The 20028-nt window shown below is 41.2% G+C and overlaps 1 protein-coding gene across 1 annotated transcript in view; it reads right to left on the bottom strand.

The window, feature by feature from the left end:
* Positions 1–20028, bottom strand: part of FAM91A1 (family with sequence similarity 91 member A1) — a 41685-nt gene that overhangs the window by 16210 nt on the left and 5447 nt on the right. The window contains exons 2-14 of the mRNA XM_066379447.1: positions 19030–19114; positions 16865–17016; positions 15176–15233; positions 14410–14477; positions 13767–13880; positions 12506–12596; positions 12060–12122; positions 7475–7581; positions 5434–5472; positions 4796–4908; positions 4329–4444; positions 2688–2800; positions 2277–2363 (exon numbers count right to left, since the gene is read on the bottom strand). Of these exons, the coding sequence (XP_066235544.1) occupies positions 2277–2363; positions 2688–2800; positions 4329–4444; positions 4796–4908; positions 5434–5472; positions 7475–7581; positions 12060–12122; positions 12506–12596; positions 13767–13880; positions 14410–14477; positions 15176–15233; positions 16865–17016; positions 19030–19114 (1206 nt within the window). The remainder of the gene's footprint in view (positions 1–2276; positions 2364–2687; positions 2801–4328; positions 4445–4795; positions 4909–5433; positions 5473–7474; positions 7582–12059; positions 12123–12505; positions 12597–13766; positions 13881–14409; positions 14478–15175; positions 15234–16864; positions 17017–19029; positions 19115–20028) is intronic.

The following is a 20028-nucleotide window of genomic DNA, read 5'->3' as shown; positions in this document are numbered from 1 at the left end:
CACAGGAGAAGCGCCCATTTGCTTCTCCACCCCTCCGCCGCGCTTTCCTCTCTGTCTCTCTCTTCCCCTCCCGCAGCCAAAGCTCCATTGGAGCAAAGATGGCCCGGGCGCTGGGGATGGCTCTGTGGCCTCTGCCTCAGGCGCTAGAGTGGCTCTGGTCGCAACATGGCGACGCCCAGGATGGGCAGAGCATCGCCCCCTGGTGGGCAGAGCGTCGCCCCCTGGTGGGCATGCCGGGTGGATCCTGGTCGGGCGCATGCGGGAGTCTGTCTGACTGTCTCTCCCTGTTTCCAGCTTCAGAAAAATGAAGAAAAAAAAAAAAAAAAACCTCTAAGAGTTATATCCCACCTCATTCAGTAAAGTATCCCAATCCACGGTCATCAGTTGTGCCTCTAATTGTCATTACCTTCTTCACAATCTTGTATTTGGTTACAAAGGACAAGAGAGTATGTGATTCAACATGGTTGTTCACCATTGCTGAATATACAGCTTAAATCCATCCAACAAAGGTTTACTGAGTCCCTCTTACCTGCTCTGTGCTACGACCTGTCTAGGATGTGAGGCTAGAGTACTGAACAAAGCCCCTGCCTTCACTGCGCTTACATTTCAATGCCTGCTCTTCTGACCCCGAGTCAGTCATCTGTTTAACATGTAAAAACACATACATCCCAGAAACAACATTGAACATGGAAGGACAGGTTTGAAAGGGGAACTAAATTAGATTTGCATTAAACAAGATCAACCAATTAGTTTAATCAAGATAAGGTTCCTTAAAAAACAGCTAAGAAATGCCTGAGCAAGTGGTGGCTCAGTGGACAGTGTCGATCTGGGACACTGAGGACTCAGGTTCAAAATTCTGAGGCCATTGCCTTGAGCATAATACAGTCCAAAAATCAGGAAACAGATGAACTGGGGTGATCAAAATTAACATCACCAGCTTGGGCATGGGATCATAGACATGACCCCATGGTCGTTGGCTGGACTTGGGCAAGGGGTCACTGATTTGGCTGGAGCCCCCTGGTCAAGTCACTATGAGAAGAGATCAATGAATAACTAAAGTGTCACAACTACAAGCTGATGCTTCTCATCTCGCTCCCTTCTTATCTGTGTCTCTGCCTCTATCTCTCTGTCTCTATCTCAAAAAAAAAAAAAAAAAAAGCTAAGAAACCACTTTTAAAAACTAAACTTTGCCTGACCTATGGTGGTGCAGTGGATAAAGCATCGACCTGGAATGCTGAGGTCACTGGTTTGAAACCCTGGGCTTGCCCAGTCATGGCACATATGGGAGTTGATGCTTCCTGCTCCTCCCCCTTCTCCTTCTCTCTCTCTCTCTCCCTCTCCCCTCTCTAAAACAAATAAATAAAAATCTTTAAGAAATTTATTAAAAAAACAAAATCACTAAACTTCACACTAACAGGCTTTCCCAAGAAAGACTGTGTGGTAAGAAAGAATACAGATAGAGAGTAAAAGGGGAAAAAATGAGGGAAGCAGAACTGAAAATGTGTAAGAATATAATAAAAATGTACTGGCAAAAGATGATATACAATAGGAACAAGGGTTAACAAGATGTTAAAAGTATTGAGAGAAAAATGAAAATTTAAAAGTAAAAGAGATCAATTAATAACAAGGATCATCCCAAATCTACTTTCATGCTAAGAAAGTAAAAATCCTATGGAGAAGGAACAGTGAAAAACGTTACAGGGAAGTCTTTTTTTTTTTTTTAAGATTAAAAGGAATTTATAAAATCATCAGAAATTCTCTAAACAGCCCACTTAATACACAGAGTTCATCACTAATGCACAAAAGGTCACAATTAGCACACAGATCAGGCACACAAACTGCTGGCACAAAAAGCAGAGGATGGAATAAAATACCCGAGCATGAAGACCAGGAAGGAATCAGGACTGAGAGCTCAGGGCAGCCAGGCCGCACTCACAGGAAGGGGAGGCAGTGGGGAAAAGTGCAGGGCAGGGCGGAGGTAGCTTAGAGCTGTGAGCACACGAAACACAGCTTATCCTTGTGTTGTGATTGATTCATTACTGTATTTGTTTCCACCTGAATAACTGTAAACCTACGATTGCCCCACCCTTTATGGCTGAGGTCTTAGAGGGAATATAAACAGGATGCCCAGAACCAGAAACACGGTGACAGATTAAGACATATGCGAACAAAAGCTTCAAATGAAACTGTTTAAGAAATCTTCAAGAAACACACCAAAATTAACTAAAAAATAAATACAATGCCCTGACAGCCCATTATAAGCAATCTAAATTTACCTTTTCTAGTTCTACAAGAAAGCTGTCCAGAGACTCGTCTGAGAGTTTGCCAACCTCGAACATGGTGACTGCATGGCTTTTCAAGTTCTGCGATAAAGGAGCAACAACAAAAAGTCTAAAATGCATCTTGGTGCCTTTTCCAAGTCATTCAAGTCCTAGTTCTCCCTTTTCATGCTGAGCACAGCATCTCATAGTATATACACAGAAGGGTGGGTGAGGTGAGAGGCCGAAGCTTCCAACCACAAAACCAACCATCCTGAACGCTACTGCCCTTCTGTACGGAATATACAACAAAGACAGGTATGTTTTCCAGAATAAATCTAGTACTTAAGAAAGATACACAGGCATTGAACTATTTTATATCTAATCTTTATTTTACACATTTTCTATTTAAACAAGAATCTGACTTACTGGTGAAAGATTGCCCATCATTAAAAAGGCAGTGAGTGTTGAGTCAAACAGAAATGCAATGCGCTTCGTATATCCCGTGGACAAACTCAAACTGCTCACGCTGGCTGTGTCAGCTGAAAAACAAGTGCAATTTAAACTCAAGTAAATGAAAAGTATTCTTTGCTTATCATTTGGAATGAGAAAATATTTCATTTTGGCTTTATTTAATAACCAGAAAGTACATTATTAAGTCTAAGCAATGTTGTCAACTTAAGAGGTCACAGTACTATCTCTAACATAAAGTAAAAAAAAAGTATTTTAAATGCAAGTCATTTTTGTAGTCAATTTCTTGAAAAGCAGTAATAAACCAAGATTTGGTAACTGTCAGATCAATAGGACTAACTACCTAACCTCCTCAGACAAGTCACCCGGCTGAGGCAGCAGAGCTGAACGGGAGCCGTATGGGGCTCCTCCCCCCGACAGAAAACCACAGGCGGCCTCCGCATCCCGTCCGCACTGCCTCCCCTGTGCTTGGCCCGTGCAATGGCATTCCCTCACCAGCTAGCTCTTATTCAATCTTTGTCTAAATATATTATATCATCTTCTGCCTGACCAGGCGGTGGCACAGTGGGTAGAGCATTGGACTGGGATGCGGAGGACCCAGGTTCGGGACCCCAAGATCGCCAGCTTCAGTGCAGGCTCATCTGGTGTGAGCAAAGCTCACCAGCTTGAACCCGAGGTCGCTGGCTTGAGCAAGCGGTTACTTGGTCTGCTGAAGGCCCGTGGTCAAGGCACATATGAGAAAGCAATCAATGAACAACTAAGGTGTTGCAACATGCAACAAAAAACTAATGATTGATGCTTCTCATCTCTCCGTTCTTGTCTGTCTGTCCCTGTCTATCCCTCTCTCTGACTGTCTCTGTATAAAAAATAAAAGGCCCTGGCCAGTTGGCTCAGTGGTAGAGCATCGGCCTGGCATGCAGGAGTCCCGGGTTTGATTCCCGGCCAGGGCACACAGGAGAAGCGCCCATCTGCTTCTCCACCCATCCCCCTCTCCTTCCTCTCTGTCTCTCTCTTCCCCTCCCGCAGCCAAGGCTCCATTGGAGCAAAGTTGGCCTGGGCGCTGAAAATGGCTCTATGGCCTCTGCCTCAGGCGCTAGAATGGCTCTGGTTGCAACAGAGCAACGCCCCAGATGGGTAGAGCATCGCCCCCTGGTGGGCATGCCGGGTGGATTCTGATTGGGCGCATGCGGGAGTCTGTCTGACTGCCTCCCCGTTTCCAACTTCAGAAAAATACAAAAATAAATAAATAAATAAATAAATAAATAAAATAAAAATAAATAAATAAATATCATCTTCTCCCTGAGGTTTCTCGAACCTCTCTAGGCAGTAAGGGGGCTCCTTCCTCTTGCTCCCCTCAGCACTGCAACATTTCTAGCATCTGTGGTTATACTGCCTTCTCTCCCCTTGACTTAATTCTCCTTGTCAATGTTACATACCCTTAAGACTCACACAGTGCCCAGCATATTAACTACTCAAAACTGCGATGGAATGCGTGGAATCTAGAACTATAAAACCAAGTCTAGAGAGTGCACTCCAGGAATGTACGTGCAACACATGCCACATCTGTAGAGAAACTCCAGATTAAACAGTGCTGCTAACCTTGATCTTCTTGACTATTTGTATCAGTGTCAGTCGCAGATGAAGCTTCTTGGATAGGACTCCTGCTTTCTCCACTGTCCCATGAGAGGAGCATCTTCTGTGGATCTAGGGTACTCCTGTTAGAAGAAGTCATTCGCTCTGTAAAAGTCATCTACGTGAGCTTATCTGAAAGCAGCTACTGAAATCAGTACTTCAACTATGAACATCTACGAACAAGCCCGAAACTGAGATGCAGCCCCAAAGTGCTATGCGCTCATAGAACACAGGTTCTTAAGACCTCTGCTTATTTTTTCTGGGGAGAGGGTTCTTAGTTTGCTCAGATTTTAAAAAAGATTCACCACACATACAAGATTTTTAAATATATAGGTTTCACCTCAAATGACAGGGTGAATAAGTAAAATTTCTGTACGTAAAAGTGTTTTTCCCAAAAGAAAGCTCGAATATCGCATACTAAATAAACGAGTTACTTTAATCTGTTTATGGATGGAACATTTCGCCATGATGAATGTAGCTGATCCAGATTTATTACTTGTCCCTTCTTATGAGCAAAGCCCAACCGGCAATACATTGACACAGCATTCTGAAAGAAACATACATAGGAAATGAGTATTTAAAGTAAACCAGACCTCAGAATCTTTGTAGACAAAATATTATCACAGACTGGGCCTATCATGATCCTGAAACATTTTCACCCCATAAGCAGGAAAACAATTCTCCGTCGGCCCGTTCCTCCCTGTTCCTCCCTGTAGGTCTCACGAACGTAGAAGCAGGAAGCAGCCAGATCTCCGCCTGGCCCTCCCCAGAGTTATTCCAGGGCAGAGCTGTTGCCTTAATCATCTCATTACAAGACGCCGCCCAGCCTGCCTCCGGCCCTGCACAGAAGTGGGGGTGCTCCCTCTCACTCCGTGGGTGGTACAGTGAGCCAGGGCCCTTAGTTTGCTCTCTTTATCCTGGAAGCACCCTTTACTGAGCACACTTCCTCTGACAGCTAAAACAATCTCATCACCTCCATCTCTTGGTAGTTTTTCAAGACAAAAGTCTATACTAAAATCCATTCAATATTTACATTGTAAATGAAAAAAATAACAGTATAAAAATTACTTACCTTAACCAGGGATAAGTCTATCTCAAGGACATTTGCAAGCTGAAAAATAAAAAACTGTTTTACATTCTTAGAATCAGCATATTATATAGTTGCAGTAGACACTTTAACCATAATCAGCAAAATTTTAAATTATGAATAACTGAAAGACTGAATAAATTTTGAAATCAGAACTTTCTTCCTTCCACATCTTTAAAATGCTTAGAGCAGTACAAATCCAGGAAGTGAGCTTAACAGTTTACGATTCCTTCCTCTTTAATTTTGTCTCATTTAAAATAAGAAAACCTCTAGAGCAATCAACAATCTACAGTCCTTTTGCTATATAGTCCCATGATTCTTAACGACAGGGATACAGTCTGAGAAATGCAATATCAGGTGACTTTGTCGTCGTGAGACATCACAGAGCGCACTTACACAGACCCGGATGGTGTGGCCACAACTGTAATCGCACGTGCTACACTTTACCCTGTGGGCTGCACAGTAGGTCTGCCTGCACCAGCAGCACCACAAACACGTGAGTAACTGAGTAACTGCAGGCTAAGCTGACAACTGGTTTTTCTTTCTGTAATGCAAGTGCCTGGATTAAGCTTTGATTTCAGAGGAACTCACTTCAATGAAGGCTACCAACCACAGGACTAGTTAGAGCAGGGTAGTCAACCTTTTTATACCTACCGCCCACTTCTGTATCTCTGTTAGTAGTAACTTTTTCTAACCACCCACCGGTTCCACAGTAATGGTGATTTATAAAGTAGGGAAGTAACTTTACTTTATAAAATTTATAAAGCAGAGTTACAGCAAGTTAAAGCTTATAATAATAATTACTTACCAAGTACTTTATGTCGGTTTTTCATTAAGTTTGGGAGAATAAATCTTTATAAAACAACTTACTATAGTTAAATCTATCTTTTTATTTATACTTTGGTTGCTCCGCTACCACCCACTGTGAAAGCTGGAATGCCCACTAGTGGGCGGTAGGGACCAGGCTGACTACCACTGGGTTAGAGCAGGGGTCCCCAAACTGCAGCCCCAAGGCCATTTATCCGGCCCCCGCCGCACTTCCAGAAGGGGCACCTCTTTCATTGGTGGTCAGTGAGAGGAGCACATTGACCATCTCATTAGCCAAAAGCAGACCCATAGTTCCCACTGAAATACTGATCAGTTTGACTTGTTCTTTATTTTAAATATTGTATTTGTTCCCGTTTTGTTTTTTTACTTTAAAATAAGATATGTGCAGTGTGCATAGGGATTTGTTCAGTTTTTTTTAGAGTCTAGCCCTCCAACGGTCTGAGGGACAGTGAACTGGCCCCCTGTGTAAAAAGTTTGGGGACCCCTGGGTTAGCCAGGCCACCTGCCCCGCCCCAGGTGCCTGTGTTTTAGATCTTGATTTCCATAACTGACCATTGGGCTACATGCATTAGAGAGCTGAATATCAATAACTAGCATCTGGTCTACTCCTATCTTTCTGGACTTCCCATCCGCAGGAGTGCACACTCCAGGGCCTGTGAAGTAAGAAACTTGCTTTCTTCAAAGATTCCTAAGAGTTATGGCTGAAGGGCATCTGCAATTCTGATAAAAACCACAGGGTAGGTCCAGAGGTAGCTGGTTAGAAAGGGGGAAAGCACAGGGAGCACAGTTGAGTGTCCCAGGCTTTTCCAGCCAACAGCATTACTATACTTGACTGAAACAAGACATTAATTCATTGTGCTCTGTATGACCTCAGGAAGGCCACCATGTCACTAGGCCACAGGAATTTTTCAGCTCCATTATAATCTCATGGGACCACTACTATAAACCTGGTCCCTCCCTCATGTTGTTACACGGTCCAATAACTGTAAAAATAAAGCCCTATAAAAACATATTTACCAAATTTTATACATGCAGAAAGTAACTTAAGAAAGTGACTTGAGGATATTAACAGTCCATGATCTACCCATGTATGGATTTTAAGAACATTTAACCACAACATTAAATAACTGTACCTATTCTAAACAAACCTAACTTATCATCTTGAGGTTAAAGTCTTGACAGGCGTTGGTACACTCACCTCTGCAACATTAGTATGCTCATCTATTGAGACAAATATCTTATAGAGTAGTGTTTCAAAATAATCACCTTGCACTCGATTCATCACAAAACCTTCAAGAGGAGGAACTAAAATAAACAAAATACTTTTCTCAGTAATACAATTTCAGAAAACAAGAAAGTATAATTCAAATATCTATTCAAAAAGAGAAACCTCTAACTTAAAAGACTGAATTCAGTTTTTGATTTATTTTATCCACTCAATAGGAAGTTTTTGAGGACTCCCAAAGGTGAGGTCATATACAACCCTGCCCACACAGGACTCAGACTGGACGGAGGGTAGAGCACACATCCCACAGAGAGTAATTCGATCCGCAGGGCCAGAGGAAGTGCCAGAGGACATGGGCTTGGTAGGAAGGCAAGGGGGCAGTGGGCTGCTTCAGAATCGGAAGGCATCAGTGGGGACAGGGCCACAGCAGAAAAGCAAAGGGCTGACTTATTGGGCTACACAAAACCCAGGCGGGTGGCAAGCACCGGCTCTCTGCCTTTGTCCTATCATCCCCACTCCATCCGGGGGGGAGGAAAATTCCTCTGTGTGACTGCCACCCATTTTTTACCAGCAATCACTGGTACACGGTACCATTCGGGCTTTCTAGTCTGTATCCTCCTCAGTGGGAAGGTCAAGACCTTCTGCAGCACAAGAGACTGCCCAGGCTTTGCTCTCCACTTGACAGTTTATTCATACTCACTTGTTTCCATCTCTTTGGTCCAGATGCTCTAATCCAATTTAATAGACCACTCTGCCCAGATGATAACAGAGGCACTAGGCTTGCCTGACCAGGCGGTGGCACAGTGGCTAGAGCATTGGCCTGGGACACTGAGGAGCCAGGTTCAAAACCCCGAGGTCACTGGCTTGAGCGTTGGCTCATCCAGCTTGAGTACGGGGTCACCAGCTTTAGTGTGGGATCATAGACATGACCCCAAGGTCGCTGGCTTGAGCCCAAGGGTCACTAGCTTGAATGAAACCCAAGGTTGCTGGCTTGAGCCCAAGGTCACTGGCTTGGCAGGAACCCCCCAGTAAGCTTCTGATCTCTCTCTGTCTTCCTGTCTGTCTGTCCCCGTTTCTTTCTCTTTCTCTCTCTCTCTCAATAAAGGGGAAAAAAAATAGAGGCACCATGCTTTCCTTTGCCATTCTGCCCTGCGGGCACATTTCCCATGAAAATATTCTGAGAAGGCCGCGTGCATCGACCATAGCAGAATTTGGGTATTCCTGTGTCCCCTGACCCTAATATCATCTAATTGTACCCCAATCCTAAATTATTCCCAACAGAGACAAATCAGACAAAATGAAGGCACTGTGAAAACCCAGTGTACATTTCAGGATAGGTTATTCACCTCAGATCAGGATCTTATTTTCTAAGTTGGTGCTACCTACATTTCCAGTCACCCAAGTATTTTTAAGGGCCAAAGGTTTCTTTTTATTTTTTCTTTAATTTTTCTTTACTGATTTGAGAGAGAAACACTGATTTGTTGTCCCACTTATTTATGCACTCATTGGTTGATTCTTTTACATGCCCCAACCGGAGATCAAACCCGTAATCTTGTCATATCAGGGCCACGCTCTAAGCAACTAAGCCACCCAGCCAGGGCTCAAAGGTTTCTTTCTAGAAATATTTTAGAATTCTCACATTTGATATGATTAATTCTTTTCCTACACGGTTTTATAATAATAGTAATAACACTTATTGAGTGCCAGACTACTGCCAGGTACAGCACTTTGCATATACAGTTTCACTCAATCCTCTTAACCCCACGATTGTTCACTACTCCACCTGTATTTTAGAGATGAGTAAACCACGGCACCGAGATATTAGAAACATACAGCTCACAATTAGACAAGAAGAACGAGGCAACTCTACACAAAGATATAGTTTCCAACACATATTAAGTTAAAAAAAAAGTATGAACTAGAGTACACCATCTGTAGAAAAATAAAACCCCACACACAAAATGATATCCATACACATTCCTGTGTGCTTCAGTATGCTTTCGGAAGAACACACAAAAACTGACCAGTGGCTGCTGAGAGGAAAACTGGACAGCGCGGGTCAGGGTGGGAGGCAGATGTTTTTGTAGATTTAGAATTTTATATCATTATTACTGCCTACATAAAAAAATGTTAATAAAAATAAAGATATAAAGAAAAAATACCTAGGAATAGCTAAGAAATTTATAAAGACACAAGGAAGGCCTAGCTTTAACAAATACTAAAGGTTACCCTAAGTCACTGTAGTAAAAATAATACGGTCTAAGAATAAAAATAAATAAATAAATAAATAAATGTATGAGAATCAATCAAATGTAGAGGAAAATTCAATGTACAACAAAAGTTATGCTTTCATTCAGTGGTAATGTTACTGAAAAAACATGCTGGCATTTCTCCAAATATTACTGATTATTCAAACTGAAGGAAAGAAAATTGGACCTTTATTTTACATCAAATATGAAAATAAGTTCAAAATTACAGGGTTAAATATATATGACAGAAGTTTTTAAGAATTTTTAGACTATTTATACATCCTAGAGGAAATCTATCCAAGCATACAGAAATCTAGAAGCCAGAAAGGGCAGACATAGAACGTGTAAGTATTAAGTGTGGTGATGGGATAAATGTATTTTACTCAGCCACAGGGCCCTTCATGACTATTCTCTTTAAAGCAGTCCTCTCCCCACATTTATCTGTTCCACCCCCCACAGTAGTTGTTTCTGTTGAAACGAATCTGGACTGCTTCCTTTGAAATCACCTTCAGGTGTCTTTTGTACTGAATTTGATGGCTTCCATGTTATTGAACTGCTTTCCTTTCAGTGGGTTATTCCCATCTGGGGAGCAGCCAGAGGAGCATGGTGACAGCAGTTATAATACTTGGGTTTTGTCTGTGCCACCAAACGTGCCAGGTACCGTGTGAAGCATGGCAGAATGACACTGCAGCAGAGAAGCCTCGCTCAGCTCCTCTCTGAGGCTGCCTCCCAATCTCAGTGCTACTGTGAGTCAAGGTTCCAACTACCAAAATGGGCTGAAACAAACTCATCAAAGACCAATCTTTATAGGTGGATCTTAACTGAGTCAATGTCAGTTTATCAAATGAAAGTAGGGACCAGAGTAATGTTTTGTATTTCCCATGGTGACGGGAAACCACTACCACCTCTGTCTTCTAGAAATCAATTCCTTGTCAAAACCTTTCAAATTTTAAAACCAGTATTTTATTTGTTATAGCATTCACTATACCAACCAGATTTAGTATTTCATTTAGTTTTGTAGCTGTCTCCCAAGCTTAAAACAGAATTCATGTCTATATGTGGCTCCAAAATGCATTACCAAAGAATCACAGACACCTGCTAACACAAATAAAATAAACATCAGGACACACTACAGCAGGCTAGCCAGTCAAACTTCAATACTGACATAACAGAGTATTTTTGTAATAAGCCCTATCACCAGCCAACTGTTAATAGTAAGGCCATTACCTGGAATTTGTTTTTTAATACTTTATATTTGATTATACAAATATTAAATATCTTAGTATGGTAAAAGATACCACAAACAACAATAGCTAAAAGGTCTGCTGGAATACATACTTGTAACACATAATCTAAATATAACTAGTTCTTCTACAAATTGGTAATTTAACCTACAGAAAAAAAGCTCCAGCCTGACCAGGCGGTGGCGCAGTGGATAGAGCATCTGACTGGGTACAGAGGACCCAGGTTTGAGACCCTGAGCTCGCCAGCTTAAGTGCGAGCTCATCTGGTTTGAGCAAAGCTCACCAGCTTGGACCCAAGGTTGCTGGCTCGAGCAAGGGGTTACTCAGTCTGCTGCAGCCCCATGGCACATATGAGAAAGCAATCAATGAACAACTAAGGTGTCACAACCAAAAACTAATGATTGATGCTTCTTATCTCTCTCCATTCCTGTCTGTCCCTATCTATCCCTCTCTCTGACTCTGTAAATAAATAAATAAATAAATAAATCCATTCTCTGTTCAAAAATTGTAGCAAATCACTGGAAATTATCTAAATGACCAGCAACAGGGAAATAATTTAATGAACTGATATACCCTTAATTGCAGAAGAAATTACACAAGGGCCTTATTATTAATTTAACTTGGAGAGGTGGGTGAGGTGTGAAGAGAGGAGGAGATGAAGACAAAAAGGACAGAAGTGACATGAAACATAAGGCACAGATAAGTGGGAATGAAGAACACACAATTCTATGATGTTACTGAATACATGTGAAAACTGTGATGCCCTGAACAAGGACTAAAAGGTGACATAAACTTATAAAAACAATAATTTGATGCAGGATTATAAGAAATTTATCTCAGATTTCTATTATTTTAACATTGTGTGCACGTCAAATAATATAAAAACAAAAATAAGGAATAGAAGTAAAACTACCATACTATGTTACAGAGTAATGAGAAAAAAGTATCTTTCTTTAGAAAATTCTAACATCAAAATCCTAGAATGATTTGTGTCTCACATTTTGGAGTGATAAACAGTCCCCAGAACCATTCAAAAAACACTGAAAAGTATCAGCACATACTTACCTGCTATACAACTGTCATCAGATATTGGTACATCCAGATAAATAAATCCTTTGTTATATAAACCTACAGAAGCAAATGTAGTCTTTTAGATGGAATACTGAAGTTTTTTAAAAATCTGATTTCTGATTTTCTGTAGTAAAGATTCATACAACTGAATGCCCCGTGAAAGAGAAAAAAGTAAAATAGAAGAATAGTTTTTAAATCTCAGCTTCCCTCATTGCTCAGAACCACAAAATTTTTGATTCATTTATATATATAAATTGCTAGTGGCTGTGACTTTTTACAGCCACAGTGGAAAACAATGGACTATGGTCACATTTCACACAATAACATGCCTCTAGGATATATTGCTATTTTTACCTAATTAACAAATAATTGCTATTAATTGTTGACGGCTGAAAACAAGTTTTTATGTTGACAAAAAACCATTTCTACTAAGCACTTACTATGTACTACATTGTAATCTAGTGATCCAGAGAGCTGAGGGCCTGCGTCGATGATCTTATCGACAGCGCATTTCTCAGGCAAAGAGCATATCTAAGAAAAGGAAAACATTTTCAATTAAGTTCTGTCCAAATTAACTAATTCATCTCTCCTCAAATCTATTCATGTTTAAACCAATGATTAGATGTCATCTGTTGAATGAACTACATATTTTTTTCATTTAGCACTCCAGAATACTAAAAAAAAAAAAATCTATGCACATAATAATCATCAATTAAGGTGCCCAAAGATGCTACCTACAGAACTCAGAGAACACAGTAAGTATAAATAACAATACTCGATAAGTAATAAATGTTCATTAATGAACAATTACACACCTCTGAGTTGGACTCTGATCCACTGTGACACTGAACCTCTCCAATATAAAGCGGACTGAAACACCACATGATTATTAAGAAGCTCACGATCTTACGACGTAGTGTGACAGCTCTGTTGGGAAGTACTTATACTGAAGCAAAACTGCTAAGTGTCCCACTCACCCGCTGCACGTCCTCTGGGATAAAGTAAAATGCGAACAAACAGCAAGTCTACTCGCTCTCTCACAATCCTGCAGCCACACAGAGCTAGGACCAGTCCTAGGGCCCTTGTCTGTCACCCACCTTTCCTGTATCAAAGCTCTTCTAAAATATGTAGGGCTTGTACCAAATGCGGTCTGACCGCTGAGAGTGCCGCTTCCCTTCGTTGACTCTCTGGCCCTCCCACAGCCGACCACGTGAGCAGCACAGTTCAGCACAGAGACTCGGAGGGCAGGTTCCGGAGGAAGTCCGCGCTGAAACCCGGGACCTCTGCGCTGCTACGCCGTACGACATCACTCCATCTCTCTGGGCTCACCTTCCTCATCCGTGGGGAAACAACACCTCTCGGCTTGTTATGAGCATAAACTGAGACGACACCGATGCGCTGGGAGAGCGCTGAGGGCACCCAGCACATGGCACATGCTCAGAAGTGCCAGCCAATAGGACCATCTGTTCGCCTGAAACTGGCTCCCCAATTAAAATCCCCCATCACTGCACATGTACCAAGTCAAGTCCTCCTCATTATTAAAGAGGATCTCGGGAACCCACCAATAAACTAACTAAACTAAGATCATTTAAAATGTTGAATTTGTTTGTCTTCAGGAAAAGCAGTGTTACTTTTTTAAAAACTGAGAGAACTATGACTAAAAATAATTTTTAAAACAGAAATACTTTTTAAGATATCTACCTTTATGTCATCTTCTGTGATATAGCCAGCCTGCACCACCCACCACGCCTCTATGCCAATCTCCACCGGCTTCACTGGTAAAAGATCACGGGCCGTTTTCCTTCGGAAAAATTTCTGCAAGAGCACAATCTGCAGTCAGTCTAAATTTACTACTTTGTCTTCTACCAATCCTATAGGACTGTTTCTAACAGGCTATTACCTCTTTAAATTCTCATTTTTCAAAATCTGTTATTTTACATATACTGACTAGAGAAAGTCAAATTCAAAAGACTAATCATTCAACCTGGATCTAAATCCAGCAACCAAAACGAGACCCAAGATACGGAGATGCATTCAGCAAAGTGCACTCATTTCCCCACCATGTGAGCCCTGGAGCAGAATGGGCAAGAAAACGGACCAGTGGACCAAAATTAATTTTTAAAAATAAACTATACGTTTTATGCCTTCAGTTGTTTTAATTAAATAATCACTTAAGTTATAGTCTAGAGACTCTAGAGAATACCAAGGAGTTTTTGTATTGTTTCTGTATTAAGCATATTTTATTAGACCACAGAAATTACAATTCATTATTTCTAACACTTAAAAAACCAATTCGGCTGAGATGAGGCGGATGAGAAACGAGGAAGGGGAACAGCTGGCTTACTTTCGATGATCTGCACTGATTCATCAGATCGATGTACTGGTTTCTTCCGATGCCAAGGAGCCTCAGACCTGCAAGGAAGGGCCTTTCCTTTAACAACTCGGACTGCATCTTGAAATGGGAGTACACTCAGTCTTTTAGGAACAAACCCTTGGCTTTGGTTCATCTTTTGATTACTGGCAGGCAATATCCAATTAAAAATAATTCTTGAAACAAAATATAAAAAAAAAAAAAAACTGAGAGAAGAATTCAAGCTAACACTTTTGACAATGCTAAATGAAAAAATTTTTCAAAAGCAGAAGTCCTCCCAATTTTAGGAAGTTTAAGTGCACTTGTCAGTAAAAGTTTTTTCTTATACAACAGAACTATGTCACATTTCAAATATATACTTCATTAAAATAAACATAATAAAACCACCAAATTTTGTTAGTAACAACTGAATCATACTGAAAAAATATTGTATTACAAGTTTTCTTCCCTTACTTGGTACACACCACAGCTCAAGTATCAGAAAGAACTTCATTCTCGGCAAATATATAGACTAGTTCCATTTTCCTGATTCTAACACTCCAAGATAGTCCTCCTTAGACATTTAGACTGAATCTTACACTTGGTTTGTATCACTTGATAAAATCCCCATTCACAATGATACTTGCTGTTCTCATCTTTTGAGTTTCAGGTTAAAACACACATTACGATACCAACACAATAGCATGCATGCACAAAGACACACTAAACATTACCTCCTTCCTCATAATTTAATACTTACAGTCAGCAGCAGTAAAATTGGGCAAAGAATCATAACTTTTTTCACTGTTCATGATGTCCTTTTTAAAGAAAAAAAAAATTTGAAATGCAAAATGTCCTTAGATAAAAATATGTATAAATACATATTTCTATAGCCAAACAGAGAAACAATTATTATTTCATGCAGCACTGAGAACAGAGTTTGCGACCTAAAGCATGCATGCCACATAGTGACACGTCACTCGTGGTCTCACGCTAGTAACTGAAGATGAGACTTTCAGGTGTGGGTTTCTCACAGCACTCTGTGAGTCCCCGAGCTGCCCTGAAGCTTCTGGCCCGTGGAATCCGTGCAGGGATACCTCTCTGAGAGCTCAGGACTTCAGCCTCTCCAAACTTCATACCTGCTCCTAGACTCCTGCCCCAAGAAGAGGCCGGCCAAATGCGTGAGAGCCCCATCAACACGCACCTAAGACATGCACTACCAGCAAAGTGTTTAACCACTTAGTCATCTTGCTCCCAGGAGTCTCAATCGGCTGCAGAGTTAAACTCAGTATCCAGCATCTGCCAATTCCCATCTGTTTTTCCACTAATAAGCCAAACTGTTTACTGCGGAGATAAGACCCATGGTCAACTCAAAAGCGATACCCAATTATGTAGGACAAAAACCAGGCGGCAGCAACCAGATGGACATAACTGAAAGCTGGCTAATGGGACAAAACCTCCCTCTGTTATCTCCCCCAAACTTGCGGACAACACCAGAGAAACAGTCCGGAAGACAGCAACCACTGCTGCACTTCTGACTAGCAGCCGCCTGCATTGTGCCCTCTGGTTCTCAGGAGAGGGCTGGCAGAAACCTGGGCTGTCGGGCTCAAGCGTTACCCCATGTTTCCTCCAAACTCGGGACACCGCAGACAGGGGACTGAGCATGCGGCGAATAAGGGGCTTAAGGTGATGAGCAAAGGGAGCTCGTGTAAAGGAAGCCACGATAAAGAAGCCAGCCTTACTGTTCCTACAGGATCCCAAGTCCTTTAGTTCTAGGCTTCTCTCTGTTCTTGGAGTGGCCAGGGAGCACAGAACAGTAGCACTCAAACAGTAGCAGCCAACGAATACTAGATAAAACTGCCACTCTTTACATAAAGCTCAGTTTTAAAAAGTATGTAACTGGTATTACAGTTATTCAACAGAGGCCTTAAATCTGCTTTAGGGGAAAAGGCTAACAACTGAAAGTTAATAATTATAGAAAGATTAGCAGCCAGGGCAACTAAAACAGTTCTCTTTTTCTGACACATGTAATGTTAGATTATCATTTATTGTTGCTACAGTTAGTAAACAGCTAAATACATTAAGTTTCTCTGAGCTGAATGTTCAATTCTGTCACCGACACTTTTAACCTTATCTATGCATTAAAAGCAATAAATCTTTTACAGACTTTGCTAACAAATGATTGATTGTTATAAAAACATAGAGTAAACAAGGCTGTCAAGAACACAGAATAAAAATAGATTATTTCCCACTGTAAAAATATTGATAACTACAACTACTTGTATAAGTGTAGCTAAAACAGTTAACTTGTAACCATCAGATCCTTTTACACTATAAACTCAGAAACAACACCCACTGTTGTTGAGAGCTACAGTGGTCACCATCTGCAAAGTGCCCCTGACATGTCGTCCCACCCACTCCCAAAGGTTCAGGTTCACTGTAAACTCACCTCCATAATCCCAGTATAATAGGAAAATGGTGTTATCCTCAGGCCCTTGACCATAATGTCCGATAAATGGTAAGGGTACAGCATGAGATGGTCTCGGCTGTACTTGAGAAGGTCCTCATAGTATTTGCGTTCATCTTTCTTGACATGTTTAACTGGGGAAAGAAGGAAATTCTCCAGGTTTTCTCAGGGGTCTTACACTTACATATAATTACAAATGCAATGAGAAAAACTTTAAAAAAATATTAATCAAAATTTAATATTAATTAAAAAGAAAAGTATATAAATTGGAAGAGAACAAATAAAATAAGTTGGAACAAAGAAACAATTATATCACAAGAAACAGACTTCAGAATAAAGTAAAATGTATAATAGAACAGATAAGCAGAGAAATATTTCTAACCAAATCAAAAAGCTAAGAAAGCAACCATGGAATGTCTCCCCAAAAGGTATAAAACATAAGCTATAATTCATCCATTCCCTACTATGTCACTTTATAAGACAGCCGCAGGGAGTGGTAGTTTTCTATAAAACCAAGTTTATTTTTAAAAATTACTGGCTGGGCCCTGGCCGGTTGGCTCAGCGGTAGAGCGTCGGCCTAGCGTGCGGAGGACCCGGGTTCGATTCTCGGCCAGGGCACACAGGAGAAGCGCCCATTTGCTTCTCCACCCCTCCGCCGCGCTTTCCTCTCTGTCTCTCTCTTCCCCTCCCGCAGCTAAGGCTCCATTGGAGCAAAGATGGCCCGGGCGCTGGGGATGGCTCCTTGGCCTCTGCCCCAGGCGCTAGAGTGGCTCTGGTCGCAATATGGCGATGCCCAGGATGGGCAGAGCATCGCCCCCTGGTGGGCAGAGCGCCGCCCCATGGTGGGCGTGCCGGGTGGATCCCGGTCGGGCGCATGCGGGAGTCTGTCTGACTGTCTCTCCCTGTTTCCAGCTTCAGAAAAATGAAAATAAATAAATAAATAAATAAATAAATAAATAAATAAAAATTACTGGCTGGTTTTTGTGATTTAAATGTAAAAAGACATCTGACTTCCACGGAATAAACTTAAATAAAATCTCTCTCTGAAATACTATGCTTAAAACAAGAGTAGCAGCACATGGGAAGGAAAACCAGCAGGACAACAGAACCAGTGCTCGGCGACCTCATTAGTGAACAGTCAAACAGCAACAGCACAATGACTGAAATTTCCTTTGAGAGCCAAATTTCTTAAATTATATAGGCAGGTACACTGTTATTAACTTAAGTAGGGTGCTCCTAAGCTGGCCAAAGAGCCGCATGTGGCTCCTGAGCCGCAGTTTGCCGACCTCTGGAATAGACTAATCAAAGGAAACTGACAAATAAAAAGCAAACACTAAAATATAAAACTAAGTTTAAAAATTGTTCCAATATTATAAAAAAAGTTTTAATTAAAATTATATTATTTGTAAAATTTATGGAGACAAAAACAAAACTCAAAGTAAAAAATTATTATGAACTAATGTACTTCTTTTCTGGCACATTTTCTTATCTAAAGTGAAAAGAGGGCATTTGAATCAAGATTAATATTCTCTAGGCCCTGGCTGGTTGGTTCAGTGGTAGAGCGTCGGCCTGGCGTGCGGGAGTCCCGGGTTCGATTCCCGGCCAGGGCACACAGGAGAAGCGCCCATCTGCTTCTCTACCCCTCCCCCTCTCCTTCCTCTCTGTCTCTCCCTTCCCCTCCTGCAGCTGGGGCTCCATTGGAGCAAAGTTTGCCTGGGCGCTGAGGATGGCTCTGTGGCCTCTGCCTCAGGCACTGGAATGGCTCTGATTGTGGCTGAGCGATGCCCCAAGATGGGCAGAGCATCGCCCCCTGGTGGGCGTGCCGGGTGGATCCCCGTCGGGCGCATGTGGGAGTCTGTCTGACTGCCTCCCCCGTTTCCAACTTCAGAGAAATACAAAAAAGAAAAGAAAAAAAAAAAGATTAATATTCTCTAGGTAAAACAAATCTATTATCAAGACTCTAAAAAATACTTTTCATCGATTTAAAGAGGAAAATCTACTTGCTAATGTAAATAGGTGGGATGGGTCAGTATAGTTTCTTAAAATCTACACAGGAAACGATTTCAGCACTATGAAAAGATAGGGTTTAAGAAATGATAATTCAGCAATAGTCAATTTGATGGCAACGTAAAAATGTATCTACTCACCTAAGTTATTTCTGTAGCGTAACTGATTGCGGATACTGTACAGGACAACCTGCTTCTCATACTCTCTCTGTGAATTCCCAAGACTCTAAAAACAATCAAATAGATTTTAAATAGCTTTTAAACTATAGTACTTTTTCCCCCATAAAATTTCAAAACCATGCCCCTAATTTTATCCTGGAATCTCTAATTTCCAGAATTGAATAAAAAAGACTTTCTTAAATATTATAGTACTAACTTTCTGTTATGGTTTTAGCAAGAACACAATATGTTTATTTTCAGTCTGTCTTTTAAAAAAAAACTTACTGAAATTATCTAAAGTATTTAGCATCAAATAAAAGAACAGTTTGAGAGCATAACTTCACTTAAGTAAACAAAGCACTTAGTTCTCTTCGTAAAGATTTTCTTCCTGATTGTCCCCAATTTATGAGTGCTGGATGGATGGATGGATGGTTTCTTGCGCCTATATTTATTTAAACTTAAGAATGGCAACTGAGGACAAATCCCTGTTGATAATTATTTATCACCGAGGGATATGATTATTAAAAATTAAGATTCTGGAGAATGCGTATTTTAAATATACTTATACTTTTTTTTTTTTACAGAGACAGAGAGAGAGTCAGAGAGAGGGACAGACAGACAGGAACGGAGAGAAATGAGAAGCATCAATCATCAGTTTTTCCTTGCGACACCTTAGTTGTTCATTGATTGCTTTCTTATATGTGCCTTGACCGTGGGCCTTCAGCAGACCAAGTTAACTCCTTGCTTGAGCCAGCGATCTTGGGTCCAAGCTGGTGAGCTTTGCTCAAACCAGATGAGCCTGCGCTCAAGCTGGCGACCTCGGGATCTCAAACCTGGGTCCTCCGCATCCCAGTCCGACGCTCTATCCACTGCGCCACCGCCTGGTCAAGCAATATACCTCTACATTTTTAAAAATGTTGTATTTGTTGATTTTAGAAAGAGGTGGGGGGAGGGGGGAAGAGAGAGAGAGGGGCACAGAGG

This window comes from Saccopteryx leptura, chromosome 3 (assembly GCF_036850995.1).
Source record: "Saccopteryx leptura isolate mSacLep1 chromosome 3, mSacLep1_pri_phased_curated, whole genome shotgun sequence".
NCBI lineage: Eukaryota > Metazoa > Chordata > Mammalia > Chiroptera > Emballonuridae > Saccopteryx > Saccopteryx leptura.
This window is presented reverse-complemented; position numbering and strand designations above follow the sequence as displayed.